Raw genomic sequence first — 25,509 nt, 5'->3', positions numbered from 1 at the left:
ATTAGGTACCTAGGTATTGAAATTTTCCTGGACTCGTCGGATTATTGTGCATTGAACTTGCTACCACTAATACCAAACATGCAATCCAGATTGAAAGAATGGGCTAACCTCCCCCTGTTTCTGGTAGGACATATCAACCTATTCAAGATGAAATTGATCCCGGGTTTTCTCTGTGCTACGCCACTTCCTTATTTGGATCCTTAAAATATATTTTAAGATAATCCACTCAAGCTTTGTCTCCTTTTTGTGGGGTTCACAGCAGCCAAGATTCAAGTAGACGGGGCTTTAGGGCCATGGCTGCAGGGGGGACTAGCATGTCCCAACCTCTATAAATATTTTTTGGCTGCCATGCTAACACACGCACATACCTGGCTAATAGAAGACAGCTGTAACGCAGCTGTGGCCCTAGAGGCTACATGTGTGGGCTCTTATGAGTCATTAAAAAATCTGGTTTATAGAGGTCCAGCCGCACCACTTCCTCTGACACCGGCGAAGAAAGCAGTCCGAGCAGAAAGACCCACTCCTTCTGGGCACTTATCACAATATACTCCACTATGGTTTAATCTGCTGCTCCGGTTTGATATTCTGAAATCACAGTTTGACCTCCCTAATAAGTACTTTTTTTATAGATACCTTCAGCTTAGACATGCATTCCGTACTCAATTTGTCACTGACTCGTTTGCCTTCTTTACTTCCACCCTTGAAACGATACTCAGAGATGATACACTGACTAAACCTCTATCTAATTTATAACAGTCTATGCTTCCCTTGGTCCATACAGGCCTCGAGACGACTAAATCTAAGTGGTCATCAGACTTCCCAAAGCTAGACGATGAGGACTGGGAGGAGCTGTGGGAATGCTCCTTCATACAGGTAGTATCTGCTAAAGATAGACTCATACAATTTAAAATATTACATAGAATTTATTTCACCCCTGCATGCTTGCATAAAATGTATCCCTCTATCCCTGCTGTGTGTTGGCGCTGCACGGTAGATCATGTGGATTTCATAATATCTTCTGGCACTGCCCTCACATCATTTATTTGCACAGTGACTACTATTCAGATACCGCACTCAATGGAGGTCTGTCTCTTGGGCCCCCAAAACTCTAATTGGACTGCTATTGTTTTATGCAAGAAAAATAATTGTACTTCACTGGAAGGCCTTGGCTGCATGGAAAAAACTGGTCAACTCTAATCTGTCCTTATACAAGGGCACTTACCTGTCGAGGGGATGCCCACAAAAGTTCCATAAAGTGTGGGACATTTAGACTGAAGCCCCCTTCACAAACGCAGACCCTGATCTTTCTCCTTAACCACTTGCTTACTGGTCACTTAAACCCCCCTCCTGCCCAGACCAATTTTCAGCTTTCAACGCTGACGCACTTTGAATGACAATTGTGCGGTCATACAACACTGTACCCAAATGAAATTTTTATCATTTTTTTTTTCCCACAAATAGAGCTTTCTTTTGGTGGTATTTAATCACAGCTGGGATTTTTATTTTTTGCTAAACAAACAAAAAAAGATGGAAAATTTTGAAAAAAAAAAACATGTTTCATAGTTTGTTTTGCAAACAGGTAATTTTTCTCCTTCATTGATATGCACTGATGAGGCGGCACTGGTGGGCACTGATAGGCTGCACTAATGGGCACTGATGGGCACAGTTAAGGCGGCACTGATGGGCACAGTTAAGGCGGCACTGATGGGCACAGTTAAGGCGGCACTGATGGGCACAGTTAAGGTGGCACTGATGGGCACAGTTAAGGTGGCACTGATGGGCACAGTTAAGGCGGCACTGATGGGCACAGTTAAGGCGGCACTGATGGGCACAGTTAAGGCGGCACTGATGGGCACAATTAAGGCGGCACTGATAGGCACAGTTAAGGCGGCACTGATAGGCACAGTTAAGGCGGCACTGATAGGCACAGTTAAGGCGGCACTGATGGGGATAGATAAGGCGGTACTGATGGGCACAGATAAGGTGGCACTGATGGGCGCTTATGGGCACTGGTAGGTGACACTGATGGGAACTGATAGGTGGCACTGATGTGCAGCACTGTTGTTGAGGCACGGATTGTGGGCACTGATAGGTGGCATTGTGGGTACTGATGGGTGGCACTGTGGGCACTGATAGGTGGCGCTGGTGGGCACTGGTAGGCGGCACTGCTGCCTATTGCTAGGTGGCACTGGCAGGGGGCACATGTGGGCACTGAGGATCTGCAGCAGCTCGCCGTGATCGGGACTGATGTCCCTCTCACGGCCGCCGTGATCGGCTTTTTTTCCTCCTCACGCTGTCAGCGCGAGGAGAAAAAATAGTTGATTACCGGCTCTGTTGACATCACATGATCAGCTGTCATTGGCTGACAGCTGATCACCTGGTAAGGGGTCGGGATCGACCCCTTACTCCGATCTGTGATCATCAGTCTATGTGTCTCATAGACTCGCTAAACAGAGCACGCCATGCGCGCCCTGCAAACCGCTCGTGCATGGGACGAATGGACGTAGTCCCGGCAAAGCAGCGCGGATCTGAAGTGGTTAAACATTCCACCCCCTACTTTAAAGTTACAAGACCCAAATATTGACCCTGACTGGTTTAAATACAAGAACTTTGCAGGTGTACTGTAGATTTGGGAGCGCACTTTTAGTTTAAGTGCAAGTTAGGGCACTAATGTTTTAGACTTTTTTAAGTCATGTTATGTTGTGTAAAGGTTCCGAGCCTGGGTATGCCCAATAGGCTCTGTTTTTGTATGTAACTCTTTTTCAAAAACCTCAATAAAAAGATTTTAAAAAATAAATAAATTTGGTCATCAGCCAAAACGCAAACTGCACAGTTCAAATACAGATTGTTAAGCAGGTAATAGACATTCAAGGGAGGTAGGTATGACCACCCTCATATACTGCTTACACAACACCTGCACCTGTTGAGGATGGACCAGTGTTTAAGGATCCAACTAATAAAAGTTTGGAAACACTTTCCAAATCCGTATTTCCACTACCAGGCCTTGCTATGAAACCTGCTATAGCCGTAATGTCATTCTGTCAGACCTTATGGGAGTGGACTCCTGATATCAAGGGATCCAGCTATATATTCATTATTGAGCCTTTAGTTGTAAAGTGCTTAGAGATTTTGCCTTCTGCCCTACATTCTTGTGTTGATGGGCTAGCAAATGGTATCCATCTTATTTCCAGCATGCTCTTTGATGGTGAATGTCTTTGTTTTGGTGTTTTGCCAGACAATTTCACAAAGATTACGACTAGTGGTAAGACTACTCATTTACTCCAGCAGAAGAAGCCTAGGTCTCAAAGTGGCAGATGTTCACCTGCCTCCGTAGCCAACAGTTTCTTGTATTTCTCCCAGGCTTCTCGCTCCAAAGCCAAGCCTATGGGAGGGACCCAAGACAGTTGCAAACCTTGGACCTCTAAATCTTCCAAGCCTTTAGACAAGTCCTCTTCATTATGAAGGAGCATCCCACCTTTCAAAGTGAAGGGCCATCTGTTGACCTTTGTTTATGCCTTGTTAGAAAGAACCTTGTTCACCCGAGTATGAGAAGTGGGGTCCAGGGGCTTCAAGCTGAAGTTATCCAACTTACCTGCATCTCTGCAATGGTTAGTGATCCTCCCTTCTGCTCCAGACCTTTTGAATCAAGGAGTTATTCCACTTGCACTAATGGAGGAAAAATTTCAGGGGGTCTACTTCAATCTTTTTACTGTGCTAATGCTAAAAGAGGGCATTCACTCCATCTTAGATTTGAAGACTTTAAATTTCTTCATTCAAGTTCAAAAGTTCTGCATTGAATCCACCAAGACTATTATTGCCTCCCTCCATCAAGGAAACTTCCGAGCCTCAGTTAAGACCTTGGATGCATACTTGCATATCCACATCTTTCCAGTGTAACAATATTATCTACATTTGGCTGTGGGCACACAACTCTACCATTTTGTAGCCCAACAATTTTGCCTCTCATTTGCGCCTCAAGTGTTCACCAAGGCTCTAGCCCCAGTGCTAGCCTTACTACACTCCGATTGCCATGTTGTGATAACTCAACAACCCCCTGTTGAGTGAAAAATCAGTTCAGATGTTTGTTGCCAATGTGATGGGGATAGTCCAGATTATAAAAACGTTTGATTGGATTCTAAACTTGAAAATGGTGGATGTGAGTTTTGTAGTGTGCTACTGCCAGGTTGTGGTCCTCAGCATTGCCCCACCAGGAGGTGAGAAAGCCGGGGTCTTGTAGCAGATGTAGCAGGTTGGGATCAGGCAGAAGCATAGTCAATGAACAAGCCAAAGGTCGGTAACAAGTGGTTGCAGGTTGGGATCAAACAGAAGTGTAATCAATGAACAGGCCAAAGGTCCGTAACAAGCGGTTGTGGGTTGGGGTCGAGCCGAAGCATAGTCAATGAACAAGCCAAAGGTCAGTAATGAGTTGTAGAGAAGATACGGACAGCAGTAGAAACACATGGAGCAAGATATTGGCTGGAGCAGGGCACAATAATCTGGCAGAGGCATGGCTTAAATAGGAAGTTCATGGGAGGAGCAAGGAGTTTAAGGTTCATTCGAAACGAGATATAAAGTACAGTTGTCGGGGGCGTGTCCAGACGAGCTACAGGGAGGATGTATGGAAGCTGAGCTCCATTCAGCGCACTCACATCCAAAGCCATCCTAGCCAGATTTCAATTCCCCAAGCTAAATCCTCCTCTCAACAGAGACTATCCTCCATCCACTGCTGTTTCCACTGTGAATTGGCCAGATTCATTGCATCTTTTGGCTCCTAGCCCGCGGCCGGCCTTAGGCCTACTGCACCCGCCACCATTTTGGGGCCTGCTGTGCGCCCAGAATAAGCCGCTTTCCTCTCCCACGGATCAGAGGATACGTGGAGCCTTCACCCTCACTCTCAGATCGGGTCACCATCGGTGATCTCGGAGGCTCTTTGCAGCGGTTTAACAGCGCCTGATGATCCCCTCCTCTGCCTCAGACCTTTCTTCATTGGACGCCATCTTGCGGCCTGCCGCTCCGACCTCTCCTGCAAAAGGCACAGCGAGTACAGTGTCATCTACCTGTCTCCCCTCAACCAATACTTTTAGTAGTGCTGGCACACTGTAGCTCCACCGAGACCCAGAACTTAGTGCTTTACAGTGCCGATCCAGGCCTTCAGGGAGCGGCACTCACCCGGCAGGATACTACTCTCAGGAAAGCCCGCGGCTTCGGCCTACCCCTGGAAGTCGGCGGCCAACTTGGTGCTCCACAGTACTCCCCCTTTTTCAATCTGCTCCATTATCCACCTCAGCAACAATTCTTCAAGTAAAGGTTTATAAGTAGACTCCCCCACATAGTGCTGGGACACATGCTTAGTACCACAAGGAAAGTCTGTGGATCTGGCCTGCCTTTGGAGGCTGTCGGCCATATTGGTGCTCCAAGTACTCCCATGCTCATTCTTCAACACCACATTTTTTGCACAGCTCCTGCTCATACAGACTTTAATCAAGGTAAATCTCCCTGTTCCTCCCTGTGGCTGCTGAAGTGACTCTAAATGCTACTTGCTTTTACATCTTTTCGCATAATAGCGATATTCTGATATATGTTCAACATTAAACAGATGTGAATAAGGGGTGCTTCCTACAGCAATCGGCCGTATAGTTCCAGTAATGCCCGCTAAACCCCGTGCTGCCCCAGGTAAACGACCAGGCAAGAGATCACTGTCCGTTCCAGTCTCCACAGGCTCCATTCAGAAATATTTAGCTAACTCACGTGACAAACAGGTCCGAACCTCGCGAACAAGTGCCTCTCCATCATCTCACGCTGCCTCTGTGCGAGAAAGCTCTCCTGCCTCCTCATACTGCTCGGACCTTATGGACGATCCAGGATCCCCAGCTGGTTCCGAGATGACTACACTAATGAGCGGTCTTAAAAAAGAACTTGCAGGTACGTTTCGCAGTTTGGAGAAATCCATTAAAAAAGAAATAACTGCTGTTAGATCTGATATGTCACATATTCTGGTCAGAGTTGAGGAAACAGAGCAGCGGCAAGATACACATGCTCTGGCCATTAAAGAACTGCAGGACACTGTTACCCAACTGGCCTTCGTTTATCGAGCCTCTCTATATAAACTTGAGGACCTCGAGAACCGCAACCGTAGAAATAATATTCGTATCAGAGGTCTACCGGAAGCAACTGGGGATAGTGATTTCGAACCATCTATAAGAGTCATCTTTAATACCATCCTGGGTAACCCTGTCACTGAACCGCTGCGCTTCGACCGTGTGCATCGGGCCTTAAGACCCAGAAATGCTAACTCAGATCAACCTAGAGACGTTATTTGTCTCCTGCATTACTTTGAGGATAAAAATGCTATCATGATGAAGATGCGAGGCCTGCCTAACGTAGACTTTGACTGAGCAGTCATCATCATATTTCTAGACCTCTCCAAAGATACACTGGATCATCGTAGAGCCCTGAAACCGCTCCTTGATCAGTTGCGCTCCGATGGGATCACGTACAGATGGGGATTCCCAGCCTGCCTGATTGCCACGAAAAATTGACGCTCCTATACACTGAGATTCCCGGAGGAACTTTCAACCTTCCTGCATGATCTTAATCTTCCGTCAATGGAGCTCCCAGGTTGGCAAGACACAATCCCCAAATTTTTGAGCCCTCTGGACCCACCTTGGAGAAAGACCCCCTCAAAGAAGCGGCGTACCTCCCTTCCAGGCTCTGCACAAAAGCATGGTTGACATGTGTATTTTTTCACAAATAATAATTTCATCTATGTAGATCATCATCTCCCCACAGGTTTTCTATATTAAGCCAAATTTTGGCCACAGTTTTTTCTGTTTCTGCCCATTTATATTTGGCCAAAACTGACATACCATTGAACTGACCAATGTTTTTTTTTTTTTTTTTTTTTTTTTGTGTTTTGTGTGTCCTTTTATCTTCTATTTTTTACCTTACGTACCAAGTTGGTCTACATTTGCATTACCTTGTAGGTTATGTGTTGTTTAAAATGATCCTGGTTCTGCATAGTTAATCTTCATATTACTAACTGGAACTAATCCTTTCCTTATAGTTATAGGTTATTTGTTTTTCATAGGCCGTGCGCTGTTGGTGCGCACTTTTCCTTTTACCTCATCTCTTACAAAGTAAACTCGTCCCCCTTTCCTTCTGGGGTTGGTGAGGGCGATTGGCCTTACAGTTGTTCTATTCAATCCCTATCCAGGGATTGAGATGGCCTCTCGTTCTTTCTTTCCCCAATGGGAACACTGCAGATTTCTGCGTGATGTTCATATGTTTCCCACAAGATGTTTAATTCACATATGTGATTTCTATATATGCTCATTCTTTTCTCTTTTTCTTTATCTTTTTCTCCAAAAATCTCCCTTCTCTCCTCCCCCTCCAATCCCCCCTTCCTGCTGGCATGCATGGATGGGTAGGCTGAAGGACCGTGCTCTGCTCTAATAATGGCTACATTAAAGTTTTGTATCATACAATGTCAGGGGACTTAATGTCGCTGCTAAGCGCCACCAAATAGTTCGTGAACTAAAACGATCCGCGTGTTCCATTGCTTTTCTTCAAGAAACGCATTTAACTCACACATCTGTTAAGTTAACCTCACCCCACTTTCCGCAGTGGTACTATAGCCTATCAGATACTAATAAAGCTAAAGGAGTTGCCATTGGATTTTGCAGGGGTGTGTCCTTCAGGCTATCTGATATGTTAGTGAATGATCATGGTCGCTTTCTTTTCCTTCGGGGCTTCATAGGTAACACTTAATGTACTCTTGCAAATGTATATTGTCCAAACCACAACCAACCAACTTTTCTCTCACAAATCCTCACTAAACTCTCTCATTTTGCCAAGGGTCTTACTATCCTAGCGGGTGACATAAACATACCACTGGACCCTACAATAGATACGTCCCAAGGTCGCTCTAGTATTTCTTTCAAACGACTGAAATTTGTTAAAAAAAAGCTTTTGAATCTCCAATTAATGGATGTCTGTCGTCTCCTCCATCCTAAGGAAAAAGATTTTTCCACAACACACCAATCTTATTCCAGAATAGATAACATGTTTCTAGATCATTTTCATCTTCCCCTCCTACAATCCGCCCACATAGGCACCGCATCTATATCAGACCGTGCACCTGTATCGATGACGTTGACCATGCCTTCCTTACCACGACGCACTAGTAACTGGAAACTTAATGACTCCCTTCTTTCCAATGAAGCTGAGGTTTCCATGTTAGCCTTTCATTTATCACAGTACTTCCAGGAAAATAAACCCTCTGACACCTCTCCCTCCATTGTGTGGGAAGCTCATAAAGCTACTATCAGAGGCCGTCTCATTGAGCTTGGTGCTAGAAAAAAAAGGGAGCATGGTCAACAAATTGATCAGGTTCTACAGCAGATAGCGGTCTTTGATAAACAACACAAACTATCTCTGCATATTGAGAACCTTCAATCCCTCACACTTAAACGGGAGGAATTAAAGTCTCTTCTCAACTTAGACACTAAGAGAAGATTCCAAAGCCTAGCTCAGAAATTCTATGAGTGGGGGAACAAACCCAGTAAATTATTGGCTAGATCCTTAAAGGCTAAACAGTCACAGTCATTTATTTCCAAAATCAAACTCTCAACAGGGGAGCTAGTTCATGCAACTCCAGATATCGCTAAGGCTTTTAGAGAATACTATGCGAACCTTTACAATGTTAAAAACGACTTGTCCTCTCTACCTCAAAAAGAGAGGAGAAGCCGCATACTTTCCTACTTAAAAGAAGCTAACCTACCTAAATTGCCCATATCTGTATTTAAAGAAATGGAGGAAGATTTCTCGGTCGAGGAATTCCAGGCTGCACTGAAATCTTCCCCATCCAGTAAAGCCCCTGGACCTGATGGGTTCACTATTTTATATTACAAAACATTCAGTTACGTCCTGCTCCCTCGCCTCTGCGCTTATGCAAATTCTATTTCTCACTCTTCAGGTTTACGCCCAGAATCTCTCTCCACTCATATCACTGTCATTCCTAAACCTGATAAAGATCGTACCCTATGCAATAGTTTCAGGCCAATATCATTAATAAACGTTGACATTAAATTACTTGCCAAAGTAATGGCAAATCGCTTCTTGCCTCTTTTGCCCAGCTGGATATCAGCGGATCAATCGGGTTTTATACCCAATAGAGAAGCAAAAGACAACTCCCTTCGTGCAATCTCTTTGATCCAATATGTCCAGAGGTGTGCCCAGCCCACCCTACTCCTTTCCATTGACGCAGAGAAGGCGTTTGATAGGGTGGACTGTGAATATCTTAAAATGACCTTACGACACTTCGGCTGGGACCTAAGATGTTCCATCGAATTTCATCCCTTTATTCAAATCCCACAGCACAAATTAGGATTAATGGAATGTTAAGTGACCCTTTAGTCTTACATAATGGAACCAGGCAGGACTGCCCCCTCTCACCCCTTCTCTTTGCTATTACCTTAGAACCCTTCCTAGCTACAATTAGACATAATGTTGATATCAAAGGCATACAAATAGGCAACAGATCCCATAAAAATGCAGCTTATGCTGACGATGTACTATTCTTTATTCAACAGCCACGCATCTCAATTCCAAATTTAATGACTGCATTTTCCAATTTTCATTCCATCTCTAACTTTAAGATAAATTTATCCAAGTCCAAAATTTTAAACATTAATATTCCCAAGTCGGAGGCACTTTCCCTTAAACCTCTTTTTCCCTTTAAATGGGAACCGAAATGCATGAAGTACCTGGGAATATATCTTACTCCTCATCCCCATTCTCTTTTTCGATATAATTATATCCCCTTGCTAAATAGGATTAGAGATGACTTACGAAAATGGTCTAATTTATCACACACTTGGCTGGGGAAAGTAAATATAATCAAAATGAATATATTGCCCCGCATCCTTTTTGTTTTTCAAATGCTCCCATTGGGTGTACCGGTAGGGTTCTTTACTATATTACAAACCTTGATCTCCAGATTTATTTGGAAGAATAGGCATTCCAGAATATCCAGAGGGCTATTGTTTCGCTCCAAATGTTCGGATGGTCTGGCACTTCCTAATTTCAAAGCATATTATCAAGCGGTTATTCTTTCCAGATTGGCTGATTGGAAAAATGCTCTCAATTCAAAATTATGGGTACAACTTGAATATTTTTTAAGTGGAATAGATCTTTCAATAGCCCCCTGGATACCCCGCTCTTGCAGAAAACTGTCTTGAAATACTTTGGTTCTTACTGTATCCTCTTTAGATATCTGGGATGCACTGCACAAAAAATTCTCATGGAATTATAATTCCCCTCTATTACCTCTCCTCAACCATACATATATTTTACCGGGTTTACTAGACCCAGGCTTTAAATCATGGAGATCCGAAGAACCTCTCCTACTACATCATGTTCTCCGTGACAACACACTTAAACCATTACGTATGATCCTTGCCCCTAAACCTGTTTCATTTTTGCATGAATGGAGATACCACCAACTACAACATTTTTTAAGCTCCCTTCCTAATCCGCTTAGAGGTATTGGTGATTTACATGCTATAGAGGAAATTTTTTACCCTAAGGATCCCCCTCTACATGGGATATCTCTATTTTATAAAAGCTCTCATTGCCCTTCAAAATCCCAACTTCCACCTTATCGATCCACCTTTCCTGGCTAAATGGGAATCTGATTTAGATTCCTCCCTCACTGACAACCAAAAGGATAGGATCCTTCAATTAGCTCATACTTCCTCAGTTCCTATAAATTGCTGACCAGGTGGCACTACACCCCAGCTAGACTACACCAAATGTTCCCCGCCAGTTCCCCATTGTGCTGGAGGAACTGTGGGAACAAAGCTACTCACGCGCATGTCTCGTGGTTTTGCCCACTAATTCAACCTTTTTGGGATGCCATTCGTAGTCTGATAATACAGATTTCGGATATCAATGTACCCAATGACCCATGGGCTATCCTCTTCCATTCTACGACAACTCCTATAAGACTGTATAAACGTTCAATTATTGCTCACTTATTAAACACTGCCAAAGCCTTAATTCCGACTCTATGGGGCCAACCAACAATCCCTTCTGTTCAAGCTTGGTTACAAATGGTCGATAACGTACATCTTATGGAAAGTATTACCCACAGCATTAGAGGTACTTCCAAGAAACATTCTCTAACCTGGGATTCTTGGATAAAATTTCAATCCACCTCCACCTATAAGGACCTTTTAATGCAAACCCCTTAAACTTATCGATCAAGCTTAGCCATTTAAATCCAAAAGTCTCATTTCTTTTCAATATACTGACATGCATGCCAGCAAAACACCCCCCCCCCCTTCCCACTATCTGTTCTCTTTCCTCTCCCACTCTCCGTCTCCTATCTATACTCTTTCCTATCATCTCATTTTCTCATCTATTCCTTTGCTGTCCTCTCTTATTCTCCACTCTCTTTAAATTAAAAGCAAAGATTCTTCTTTACTGTGTTTTGTTTAACGGTTTACATATTATGAACCCATTGTGTTTTTTTGTTTTTTTTTTCAGGTATTACAGTAGCACTTTATAGCCACTCATTGGTTTATTGGTTTACATCTATATGTTGTAACTGTTGAGTACTGAAACCTATGTTATTTTATTTCCAAGTATGTATCTATTTTGAGACATATGTTTATCTTTGCTCTATATTTCTTTAAAAAAAATTTATTAAACAAAAAAAAAAATAAATAAAGTACAGTTGTCTTAAGGATCAGGCAGGGAACTGTCCAGCATTTAAAGTGGCACTGTTAAAAGAGCTACAGTCGGTCATAATAGAATTCTTAGGTTCAAATGCAGATCCTGAAAGAGTTTTTTTCTTCCCTAACAAAAACTTTTTATTCTACTTGAGAGTTCTGGACTTGATGGTGGCCTCTTTAAAGGTAGTTCCATTTATTCAGTTACACTTTCTACAACACAACAATGTATTATTGTGGGACAAATCGGTTCATTCTCTAGACAAGTCAACTCGCCTCCCCTCACCAAAGGCTCAGGAATCTAGCTCTGGAATTGGAAAAATCTTCCTCCTGCTGTCTTGGAAGATCATCACAAATTATGCCAGAAAGAAGTGCTGGGGAGCAGTCCTAGATACCTTATAGGTGCAAGGCACTTGGTCATTGGAGGAATCTCAAATCTTAGTTACCAGCAATTTAGTTGTCCCTGCAATGCTGGATGCCTTGACTGTAATCTGATCAGGATCCAGTCAGACAATGCTACAGCAGTGGTGTACATTAGCTACCAGTGAAGAACAAGAAATCTTGCCGCTGCAAAAGAGGCAGAACTCTATATTCCAGCCTCATCTGGGAACATTTGAACCTTCTGGCCTCCAGGTTCAATTCCAAACTTAGTGGGTTTGTCTTCAGGAAATACTCTGTAGGATGAATCTTGACCTTTTTGCAACCAGCTTCCCATTCTGTGCTCTAGACCCTTGTACAGTGTGTCTCTCTTGTGGCTCCTCCCGCACAACTGACCCTGTGGATTTTCAGTTTGGTTCTTTAGGCTCTTTAAAGATTCTTTTTTTATTTTATTTTTTATTTTTTTTTACCTATTAGTTCCCCTATTCTACTTTCACTCTCAGGGTTTCATTTCTTGTTGCCATCATCTCTGCAAGACCATTTTCTTTTGCTGGCGACCTCATCTTGTAAAGAACCTTTTTACCTTTTACTTTACACAAGGATAAGGTGGTGTTGAAGCCTAGAGCTTTCTTCCTTTTATCCGCTTTTCACCTCAAGCAGGACATTGTTCTTCCTTCTCTATGCCTTGCCCCAGTTCATCAAAAGGAGATTTACCTGCATTGTTTGGATGTGGTTCTTGCTGTGCAAGTTTTCCCCTTCAGCCACTGTATTCATAAGAAAAATTGTCTCTTTTTGTGATTTCTGATGGTCCCTGTATAGTTAAACCAGCTTATAATTCCACCATTTCTTGGTGGCTTGTGGTCATCAGGCAACAGTTTCACAAATTTTCAGGGATGCCATTTGGTCTTCTGTTCACATATTTACCAGGTGGATGTTCAGGCGTCTTGTAATTCAACTTTTATGTGTAAGATCTTTTAGGCAGTTCTTCAGCTGCACCTTGCCCCAAGTATTATTCTGCTTGTCTGTGGCCTGTTACCATTTTGTTTGCTGTGTTGTCCTACACTTAGTTGGACGGATTTTGTACATCCTACTTGTCTCAGTATAACTGAATCATATGTCTTATGAGTGATAATGAAAACGGTATTTTTGTACTTACTGCAAAATCCGTTTCATGGAGTTCACACAGGTCCTCCCATTCTGTGTTTGTGATATACTCCTAAGTACTACTTTTCTACAAAGTTAAAGCATGCTGGGAATGGGAGGGGTTATACCTGGCTGGACAACAGATTTTTTATTTGTGTCCAAATACTCTTGTAGGGGGCATTATAATCCAATTGACTCAGAATAACTGATAACCTTGTCCCCCAATGAAATCAAAGAAATTGACTTTACGGTAAACACCAAAATACTGCTTTTGTGGTTTTTACAGAACTGATTGGCTTAATGCAGATGTTAATAATATATTATAAAATTGCTCGTGTAGCACTTGAATATGTTGATTCTTTTTGTTTGTAATAAAGGTCTAATTTAATAATCTGTGCCTACTTGTTTTGTGGGAGTGCTCTTGCTGTACTCATTACAGAAGCTCACGCAATAGCATATTTTTACTTGGACATACTATAGAGCTAACTATGTCTGGTGGTGGCAGGGGGTAATATCATTATTTTTGATTAGTGTTACTTTTCCCTCCCCAATTAAGTTACCTTCATGATTCAGATATAATTTAAGTTTTAGATTCAGTGAATTCAGTTAAATGCTATTTTGATTGGTAACTCAATTTCTTCCTTTAGGTTTAATGTGATGCCCCTCATATGAAAGCACTAATATTTTCATATCTGTTAATTACAGGTTGAAGCCTCTTTGCCCACCTGAGGAATTGCCAAACAGAAAAGTTTCTATCACATTGTTTTAATTCTAAATGCAATTTAAGAACTGAATTATCATGTGCAATATTCAAGATAAACAGATTTTATTATATTTTCTCTACCTCCTTCATACACACAAGGCTCAATTCACTAATCTAAATCATTGTTAATTGTCATAATGAGGGCACTGATAGCTGAACATAAGTCAAATGGTTGATAATATTGATCATTATGGTAAATAACAGATGGTTTATAGCCTAATTAATTGAGCCTGGCTCCAATCTGTGAAAAGAAATGTAGAAAATGATTAGGCCATTACATACAATTCTAGCTCACGTTATAATTTGCCTTTTGTTATTTCAAGGCAATTTTACTGCCACTATTCACATCACCCCCATAGATAAGTTATTCCATCCCTTGCTTGGTCCACCCTACTGTCCTGAAAAAAAGAGATGGGGCATTAGTTGCCTACCTGCATTGCATCTGAATGCTGCACTGACTAATAGATTCTCATACAGTCCCTGTGTACCGGTGTTGCTTTGAGAAACTCATGTCCCTTTCAGTAAGGAGACCACAGGAGTGAGGTCACAACATATCTGTTTTAGAAAGGGTATACCTTAGGCGATGCTGTCCAAATAGAAAATGCAGCAATAATCATTTCTATGTTGTAATTAGAGAATTATACCTTGAGCTAATTGTTGCATCCAATCATTTCAGCAAGCTGTTAATGAAATGTTCTGCAATATTTATTTAACTTATTCTGTCTTGACTATATGTAATTTGAGTGTTCATGTAAATGTATATACGTACAGTATTTTATTTTATGTAAAGTGTTAAAATAAATGTATTACACAGAATACACTAGGTGGCGATAGTGTATTCTTTATTCAATGTTGCGCTTTCTGTTTCTTTTATGTAATGGCTAATTAAGTTGTTCAAACTTCTATATAAATATAAACATATATATTTTAGAATCTTCTTTTTTTATTTTTTTTTTTTTTTTGCCTTGATATTCTAATTATTTTCTATTATCAGCTCAGTTTTGTTTTTTCAATAACATGCATATCACATTTGCAAATGCTAATATAATCTCAATACACCCTCCTTTTTTAAAAGAAAAAAAAATTGTGATCTGAAAAAAACTGTTTTGATGTTATCAGAGTAAGTATGTCATGTTCACATCTAAGCTAATTACTTCAAATTTAATACAAACCAAACCTAAGGAGCATTGAATTCCCCAATTTAAATTAGTGCAGACACCTTAGGGTAGTTTCTTAAAATCTCAATCAACAATCCATTAGAGCTCAACAGGAGTAAAACTAAATCCTCATTTAAGTGTATTTATCCAATCTCTTTCCTCTCTTTCAAATGCTAAATCCATTTTAGCATATGCCCCTGCTTTCTCTCGCCTTTTTCTATAGCCTAGCAGCTTCTATTACCCTTGTAAATATGAAAGATGCTAATCATATGACATATCACGTCTCAGTCGGAGCCTGGAATAAAGCCTTGAGATGTGGGATCATTGCATCCAGACAACAGCTTCATCAGCCGGAAAGTAGTTTTTTTTTTTCTCCTTGCCTTCAACTATCAATCCCCTCTTTGTCTGAGAAAAAATGGAGGCAGTGCAAGTCTTCCATGGCCATATGGTTCACTCTGTATTTTCTTAGTTTGATTCAGTATGCTTTTCTAGGACTAGCCAGTGTATAGTGATACAGAGTATCCTCATCTTGTCTTATTACAGATGCAGCAAACACTATCATTTGGAAAATGTTTTTTTAAAGCATTTAAAAATGTATTTTTTGGTTCAAACCATAATCTACCCTGTGATCTGTGTTCCATCAAAATGTGACATAATCTATATACAGATTTGGTACCAGTGTTAATGAAATTAGAATATAATTGTTTGTGTTATGAATTAACAGGAAAATAACATCATTATTTATACCGTGCCCTGAAAAAGTATTCATAACCCTTGAAATTGTCCACATTTTGTCATGGTACAACCAAAAATGTAAATGTATTTTATGTGATAGACCAACACAAAAGCACCACATAACTGTGAAGCGGAAGGAAAATGATAAATGGTTTTCAACATTTTTTACAAATATCTGAATAGTGTGGTGTGCATTTGTATTCAGCCCCCTTTACTCTGATACCTCTAACTAAAATCTAGTGGAACCAATTGCCTTCAGAAGTCACCTAATTAGTAAATAGAGTCCACCTGTGTGTAATTTAATCTCAGTATAAATACAACTGTTCTGTGAAGCCCTCGGAGGTTTCTTAGAGAACCTTAGTGAACAAACACCATAACGCAGGCCAAGGAACACACCAGACAGGTCAGGGATATAGTTGTGGAGAAGTTTAAAGCAGGGTTAGGTCCTAAAAAAAAAATGCCAAGCTTTGAACATCTCACAGAGCACTGTTCAATCCATCATCGTGCACTCCACAAATCTGGCCTTTATGGAAGTGTGGCAAGAAGAAAGCCATTGTTGAAAGAAAGCCATTTGCAGTTTGCGAGAAGCCATGTGGGGGACACATGGAAGAAGGTGCTATGATCAGATGAGACTAAGATTAAACTTTTTGGCCTAAAAGCAAAACACTATGTGTGGCGGAAAACTAACACTGCACATCACCCTGAACACACCATCCCCCATGAAACATGGTGGTGGCAGCTTTAGGTTGTGGGGATGCTTTTATTCAGCAGGTCAGAGTTGATGGGAAGATGGATGGAGCCAAATACAGGGCAATCTTTGATGGAAAGCATGTTAGAGTCTGCAAACGACTTTAGACTGGGGTGGATGTTCATCGTCCAGCAGGACAACGACCCTAAACATACAGCCAGAGCTGCAAGGGAATGGTTTAGATCAAAGAATATTCATGTGTTAGAATGGTCCAGACCTAAATCCAATTGAGAATCTGTGGCAAGACTTGAATATTGATGTTTACAGACGCTCTCCATCCAATCTGACAGAACTTGAGCTATTTTGCAAAGAAGAATGGGCAAAAATTTCACTCTCTAGATTTGCAAAGCTTGTAGAGATATACCCAAAAATACTTGCACCTGTATTTGCAGCGAAAGGTGGTTCTGCAAAGTATTGACTGAATACAAATGCATGCCACAATTTTCAGATATTTTACTTGTAAAAAATGTTGAAAACCATTTATCATTTTCCTTCCACTTCACTATAATGTGCCACTTTGTGTGGGTCTATAACATAAAATCCCAATAAAATACATTTATGTTTTTGGTTGTAACATGTCAAAATGTGGAAATTTCAAGGGGTATAAATACTTTTTCAAGGTACTGTGCATACATTGAAAGCAAGAATATTTTTGTTAATTGCAATATTTTTGTCAAGTTATTTTGTTAGACTTTTAGAGTCTTTGTTAAATAATGCAGAATTTAGGGAAATGCATTTCCTTAGTAAACAATAAGAAACCCTCTGTCAGGTTCAGTAACCCTATGAAACCAGCTTCACATAGGAGGGTATTCCGACTAACAAAAGTAATGCAGTAGTGGGTGTTGTGGTGTCTGCTTGTAGAAAATACCTTTAAAATGCAAAAGGAAACTACCAAGATAGAAATTTGGGAGTTGCTATTGCTGACTCCTGTCACAACTTCTGTCACTTTTATTCTAGCACTGTCTAGTGATTTACTGACCCTCAACAGGCATGCATATATCAAGTGTCCCATCACCAGACATGCATATCCTTTTTAAAAGTCAGTGACTTTGGAGCTTTCACCTTCAAAAACAAGTTGGTGGTTGCAGCTTCTATATTTCTGACGTTTAATTTGCTTTATTGTACTTTTTAAAGTATATGTAAAGATTCCAAAACCTAAAGCTGAAGGACTGCTGAGGAAGCTGGAAATCACTGTAGTAGTCTGCGCTATTGCAGTTATAGCCAAAATCTTTTTGGTCCTGCTTAGGTTGTATGCGAGCGACTGTCCCACTGCACACTGGCCACATGGGCTTGCTTGTTTAGCACCACCACCATTCATAGAACATCTTGTAATTTTGTTTCATTGAATACAAAACTACTTGTATTTTTACAAGGTGGAGAGGAGGGACGGTGACAGCATGTGCTCTCATCAGAAAACAGGAGATTCCTGACAAACACATATATGAGGCAGCTCAGTTTTCCTGCATTTGATGTGAATTTGGAATACACATGAAATGCAGGTCAGCAATGTCCCATTGACTAACTGAGCAGTACACATTGTAGTTCAGAAGCTGCATTTGACTTTCATTGCATTACACTGCAATTCTTTGGGCGCAGACAAAGGTAGCCTTTTCTTGTCAAACGCTGCGTTATCCATTTGAATGCAACTACATGCATTCGATGGAAATGCAGCGCTTTACTAGAACTTCCATCGACATGAACCCTTCATCAGCCAAACAATCCAGGTGCATCAAAATAAAGGATGTTAAAAGCCTTATGCCTGCCCTATGCCAGGATGTTTCCGAGAACGATCCTTGCTCCCTGTGTGAAAATCAATAATCCAACACATCCCCTTTTAGTCAGAGCTAGAGCTCGCCAAACAGCAGGGAGTATGAGGCTTTGGTGATTACAGGCAGTGGATGTATCGGACCTTTTCAGAGAGACCACTGCTCACACATAGAGCAAGGGTCCTGATATGCAGCATGCTGGCAGGGCACAGGCTTTTCTCCTCAGGCTGTGGTTGTCTTTTAAAGAAAATGAACTGTAAGACTTTCTACACCTTTTTTTTTTTTGATGACCCTGGAATGTAGTAGAGATCCCCATATGATAGAATGGGATTATAGTGGACATGCGCACTGAGGAGGACCATGGAGAGCTTTTTTGACAATGACCTGTGCAGGGCCACATAATGAATATCACTAGATTGTGGCAACAAGGTATGTATTTATTCAAGTAGGGTGCACTCAGAGGGAACAAGCAAGCAATTAAAGGACAACTGTAACAAAGCTACAGTTTTCCTTTGAAATAAAAGATAAATTGGGATTTAATGATCAGTCCAAAAACTGATATTGCAAATGTATTTATTGATCGTAAGCCTGCAAATCTGCAACATCTTTCCTTATTGCTGTTTTTATTATTATGATGAAGGCAACAGGAAGAGTAAGAACATACCATTGTAGGCAGAAAAACTTACTGTCCTAGGTGGGTTGAAACAGAGCCATGCGCTATGACATCTTTGGAGTCCCCTAGAGATTTGTCAGTGGATGATTTAGCTCACTAGACTCCAACTGTAACTGGAATTTTTTTTGTTTCTTCATGAACAGGGACATCCAGGAACACTCATTGGACCCTAAATAATACAGATAATTATAATGCTTGTATGGATGTACAGTGCCTTGAAAAAGTATTCATATCCCTTGAAATTTTCCAAATTCACAGAATAGTTGTATCTATACTGAGTTTAAATTACACAAGGTGACTTCTGAAGGCAATTGGTTCCATTAGATTTTAGTTAGGGATATCAGAGTAAAGGGGGCTGAATACAAATGCACACCTCACTTTTCAGATATTTATTTGTAAAAAATGTTTAAAACCATTTATCATTTTCCTTCCACTTCACAATAATGTGCCACTTTGTGTTGGTCTATCATATAAAATCCCAATAAAATACATTTACGTTTTTGGTTGTAGCATGACAAAATGTGGAAAATTTCAAGGGGTATAAATACTTTTTCAAGGCACTATAGTACATTAGAGCCTTAAAACCGTTAAAGACATAAAATTAGAGGTCGACCGATATATCGATATTTGGCTTTTTTTTACTTAATGCATCTGCTAATTGTGCTGATAAAAAAAGCCGATTATAACTTCAGCGGGACTTGCAAATGACTTCTGTAATAGAAGTCAATGCAAGTTTCCTGGAGTTATCTGTGGAGAGGAGTCTCTCCTCCTCTGGGCAGCCTGCCAAGTCTGATAAGAAGATACATTGTATCTTTTCAGGTTTTTTTTATAAAATAGACTGAACTCTGTGTGTAGAAGCTCTCAGTTTAACCATTTAAAGACTCAGTCTTTTCTGATACTTGTTGCTTACAAGTAAAAATCCTGTATTTTCTGCTAGAAAATCACTTAGAACCCCCAAACATTATATATATATATTTTTTTAGCAGAGACCCTAGGGAATAAAATGGTGGTTGTTGCAATATTTTATGTCACACGGTATTTGCGCAGCGGTCTTTCAAACGCAATTTAAAAAAAAACAAAAATAAGCAGTAAAGTAAGCCCATTTTTTTCGTCCAAAAGTTTTGATTACCTGTTTTTGTGTATTTAATATTTAAGATATAGTTATTTTTTTTTTTAATCTAAATTATACATACAAGTGAACTGATTGGAGGTTTGTTTTGTTTAATAAATGTTTAAATGTAAAAAATTTTCTGTATCACGTATTACTTAAGGTTGCTCTTACACTGGAGCGGGCATGCGTTGACGGTAAAACGCTGTTAGTTTTAGCGGCACTTTACCGTCATTTTAGCGGCGCTATTCGGCTGCTAGCGGGGCGCTTATAACCCAGCTAGCGGCCGAGGAAGGGGTTAAATGCGCCCATGAAGCGCTGCTGCCGAAACGCTTTGCAGGCGCTTCGGCAGCGGTGCACATTCATTTCAATGGGCGGGAGTGGTGGAGGAGCGTTATACACCGCTCCAAAGATGCTGCTTGCAGGACTTTTTTTTAACATCCTGCCATCGCATCGCCTCAGTGTGAAAGCACTCCGGCTTTCACACTGAGACTGCAGGGGAGCCGTTTTACAGGCACTTTACAGACGCTATTTTTAGCCCAAAAGCGCTTGAAAAACGCCCCAGTGTGAAAGGGGTCTAACTGTTAGATTTTATGAGATGAAGGGAAAAAAAGAAAAAAAAAATCGGCCTAATATATCGGCCCAAAAAAATCGGCATCACATATCGGCCATCGGCCACCGCGATTTCTAAATATCGGCATCGGCCAGAGAAAAACCCATATCGGTCGACCTCTACATAAAATGCCTAAAATTCCTTTATTTATGTTCATCCAGTTTGTGGGTGTATGTATATATTCTGAGTTTACAAGGTGCAGTAGGCTTATTGTAGTATAAAATTTTACAGCTCTGAAGATACCAATACATAGATTATCTGCAAAGAAGGCTAATATATGGATCCTTGCCAACTGTACTACCAAAGAGTTATCTGCTTTGGTGTCTTTTGACTATAATAAGTTATGTGTTCATGAATCATATGAGACTCCTTAAAGCCCTGTACACATGGGCCTGAATGCCAGGCAACATAGGCCAGTTAAAAAAAAAAAAAACCCACATTCAGTCCCATGTGTATGGCAGCCGGTCCAACAGAAGCCAGCTGGTTTCTGTTTGACGAGCATACTGGAAAACCAGCAGCCGATTAGCGCTCTCAGCCATTGCCTGAGAGCGCTGATTGGAGTGTTCTGGGGCAGGGGGGGCATCCCCCTGTCAGAACACAACAGTGCAGTGGGGGGAGATCGATGTACTAACGTTGGATCGTTAGTACAGCAACTCAGACCGGAGCTGACAGTTTTTTTTTTTCGTTCAACCCCCTAGGTTGAATGGAAAAAAACTCAAAGTAGCATACAATATGAATTTTTTCCGGGTCGGAGATGCTGTCGATCCAACGTTAGTACAGTGATCCCCCCCCCCCCCGCTGAACTGTTGTGTTCTGACAGGGGGATGCCCCCCCCCACCAGAACACTCCTATTAGCGTTCTCAGCCTTTGAAGAGAACGCTGATAGCGATCTGGTCAGCTGCTGGTTTTCCACCATGCTTGTTCGACAAAAAACGTCCGGCTTTTGTCGGACTGGCTGCCATACACATAGGCCGAATGTCGGCTGTTTTTTATTAACCCGGCTGATCTCGCCTGGCATTTGGCCTATGTGTGTCTTTATGCAGCTTTCAAACATCTTTCTATTGTACTCCACACTGTATAAATAGACCGCATCCACCTGTTATAGACTTTTGTGGACAGAAAACTAGGGTATGGACACTGATGTATTTACTATTTGATGTATTAGGTTCCAAAAATATAAACATGCATAATGTTTCTTTTGTATAAGCTGTTTTTTAACTTTTAGAAGGATTGTCCTGTAAATTTGAGAATTCCAAATGACATTGATATACTGTATGTTCACTAAGCTAACAGAAGCTTATTGGCTGGTCCGTAAAATGTTAACTGTACAGTTCAGAAGATATCTGCCCAGATTAGCGCAGCTAGCGTGTTTTTATTTGTAAGACAGAGTAGCCTAACTTGCATAAGAGTTTGCAAAATCCCCTCCCTTTCTATGCCTAACTGAAACCCCAAAAGGCTTTCAGCCAAATCATTATATTCAACAGAGGTGGTCAAGCCAGCACAGCTTTTCAGTAAAACCCTGAAAAGAAAGGGATCCTTGAAGTTTAGAAGATGCCCAAGGAAAACTCTGAATGACATGAAAAGATTGAGTTTCCATAGCTGTTGGAGCACGAGAGCAGTGTAACAGCACAAAGGGGGATTGGAGCACTGCCACTGGCCCGCTGCTCTATCTCAGTACAATTGGGTCACTGAAATGGAGAATTAATTACCATTGGTGAGTGGGCAGTCCATTCACCACTGGCTGAGTTTTATTAAACGCCAATATAAATAACAAAACAACTCTTGTGGCTGCACTATCCCTACACGCCAAAGGAAGGATTATGCTGAGGATTAACATCTTAAAGTCTATGAGACTTTCTGACTCAGGGCTCCGAGCTGGTAATCGAATTTGTCTGCTGTATCAGCGATTAGTGCTCTTATTCTCCCACTTTTGCCTGGATGGCCAATGTCCCTTTTTGCAGGCAAGAGCCTATACACAATAGGCTGTTCTTTTCTATGCATCTTTGTAGTATGAGAGCAAAATAATAAAGCACCAGTCTGACTGGTATTCTTAATCTAAAGAATGGCACTTCTAGAGATACCCTTGATTACTGTGTTAAAAAAAGGGGGTGTGCTGTAAAGAAGAAAACCTGGGAGGTGTATAGTGTATGGCAAGTTCAAAATGCAATATAGTGGATTACTGTAGTTCTACTGTACAGTAAACTAGATGGCTGCTATGCAAGTGCATATTAAAAATAGCATGGTTTGCATTTTATTTTTTTGTGGATGTTTTGCTTAAGTAGAAAATAAAAGTGAAATGTTATTTTTAAAAATGACACGTTTGAAAATAATAAAGCATTATTGAAAAAGAAAAAATGGTACATTGGAATTTACAGGATTTATTTGAGTCTTATCTCTGAGACCAGAGATAGCACAACCAAAAGGCATCCAAGATGCACAGCACAATGTAAACTCTACACTTAGAATTACAATATTCCCATGACAAAGAATACAAATAGCTTTAGAAAAGGTGTACCTGTAGCTGGCTTCATTCTGTGTTAAAGGGCTTTGGTATCCTATGTATCGATTATCATTTTTTCTTTACATTGGAGCTTACTTAATTAGCTGGAAAGAGTAGCAATGCACTTGAAACCCATATCAACCAATCAGATATCATATGAAGTAAGACTATAGAATGATCAATCGACTGAAACACAATACCAAGCAAAATTCAGAGATCTATAACTGACCAATCCCCACTAGAATTTCAGTGTTCCCTGATTTTATATGAACAAAAATGTAGAGGTTAAAGCTATGAAAAAAACCACAACACACAGCCTTACAGTAACCACGACCTACTTTTACAGCACACGCGGCACGTAACATTTAAAACAGTTATTTGCAAGTCTGAAATGTCTTTGCTGGCATTTTATTTGAAGAGTGTATTTTACCACTACTTTTAAGGATGTTGTTGTGCAGAAGCCTCTGTTGAACATAAATCAGGCCTATCCTTTGTTGTATTTTTTTTTTTTTTTTTTACAATGCCTCCCCCTGTATTTGTTTCCAGTTGACCTACAGAAAAAGAAAGACTTGTTGCTATCCAGGCATGCTACTTGTGGGGTCTGTCTCTTTCTGTGTAACCAATGGCTATAAACACACCTAAACCTCAGTGGTTCTCTTTGGACACTGCAAAGTTCACACAAACAAAGGCGCCTTTCTTGAAAACTTGAGTCCCCTTTCTTGCAGAAGTGCTGGTGGGACAAGCTGAAAGCATTGTTTCGGATATTTTGATCCTTGCTTGGTGTTGTATCCTTGTTGATGCAAAGTGAGATCCCCCTCTCCCTTAAAAAAACAAAACAAAAGGTTTTTGGCTGGAGTGGGGCTTTAAAGGGAACACAAATATGCTCACTTTGCTATCTTGTTTTAAAAAAGGCAGGCAGAAAAATTGAGGAATAGCTAGATCAAATTTTTTGTTCCCACAGGTTTTCTATAATTGGAACCTGTACACGAATACAACAGTAACAGATGCTAATAAAAAAAGCTGATTGAGGCTCTAATGCTTTCTTACTTTATCCCCCCAAAAATTGAGTTGGTTCCACAATGTTTCTATTTTGTTTTGCTGCTTTGATATGTAATCTTCTGGTACAGTTGGAGTTAACAGAACTAAAGGGCTGTCACAGGCTCTCATCAAGAGCTTGAATATGCCTGCCATTTCTGCCCAACTCCTCCATTCATAGAAACCCTTCTACAGCTCTTAGGAATGAAACATAATCTCAGAATGGAGGACAGGCAGATGATTGATAGATCTGCCCCCTCATTCATAGATGTGTTGCTATTCATAGAAGCTGTAGTATGGCTTCTATTAATTTTTCTATAGAACAGCAGGGAGAAAGAGTGGGTGTAGTCTGGCACTCTTGATGAGAACCTGTGACAGCCTCTTATTTGTATTAATCCCCCAACACACTGGAAGGTGAGGCATGGATGGAGAAGGATTTTTACTAATAGATGAGGAATCAGCACAAGGGACACACCCAAATGACTGTGGAGCTGATTTACTAAAACTGGAGAGTGCAAAATCTGGTGCAACTGTGCAGTCCCCAGTTTTAGTAAATCAACCCCTGTAAAAGCCCATACACACAATCGGACTTTTTGACAACAAACATGCAAATTAGCTGTTTTAAGGCAACATCCGACCGTGTGTACTCTCCATCGGACATACTTTTTCGTTTTTCAGCAGACAAATGTTGGCTGTGCGAACAGACAAACTTGGCGGCAACAAAAGTCCTACGTCGGCTTGTCCGATCGTGTGTACACAAATCCATCGGACTTTAGTCCAAAGTACAAACACGCATGCTCAGAACCAATGCAAAAGATCAGACAACAATACAGAAGTTGACCAAAGGGTGGCGCCAGAGAATTGAAAGTCCTCTTTTGAAGTGTCGTCAGTACGTTGAAACGTCACTACGTTCGTGTTGGTTGCCTAAAAAGTCCTGCCGTGTGTATGCAATACAAGTTCACGGCCAACGCCCTTTGGACAGAAATCCACAGAAAAGTTTGTTTAAAGTCGTGTGTACGAGGCTTTAGTTGTGATAAAACTATGATATGTGGTACAGCGCTCCCCACTAGTACTGCATAGTACAACACTGATAATGTATAATACAACACACTAAGAGCACACTCCATGCGAGATCCTATACATCATTAGAATCAAATA

At 40.9% G+C, this 25,509-nt stretch overlaps 1 protein-coding gene across 1 annotated transcript in view; it reads left to right on the top strand.

Annotated features, from left to right (window-relative positions):
- Positions 1–14,866, top strand: part of ZGRF1 (zinc finger GRF-type containing 1) — a 263,034-nt gene extending 248,168 nt beyond the window's left edge. The window contains exon 29 of the mRNA XM_073602703.1: positions 13,959–14,866. Coding sequence (XP_073458804.1) covers positions 13,959–13,982 — 24 coding nt within the window. The 3' untranslated portion in view covers positions 13,983–14,866. The remainder of the gene's footprint in view (positions 1–13,958) is intronic.
- The last annotated feature ends 10,643 nt before the right edge of the window (positions 14,867–25,509 follow it).

The sequence above is a fragment of the Aquarana catesbeiana genome, linkage group LG01 (genome assembly GCF_042186555.1).
Source record: "Aquarana catesbeiana isolate 2022-GZ linkage group LG01, ASM4218655v1, whole genome shotgun sequence".
Taxonomy (NCBI): domain Eukaryota; kingdom Metazoa; phylum Chordata; class Amphibia; order Anura; family Ranidae; genus Aquarana; species Aquarana catesbeiana.
This window is presented reverse-complemented; position numbering and strand designations above follow the sequence as displayed.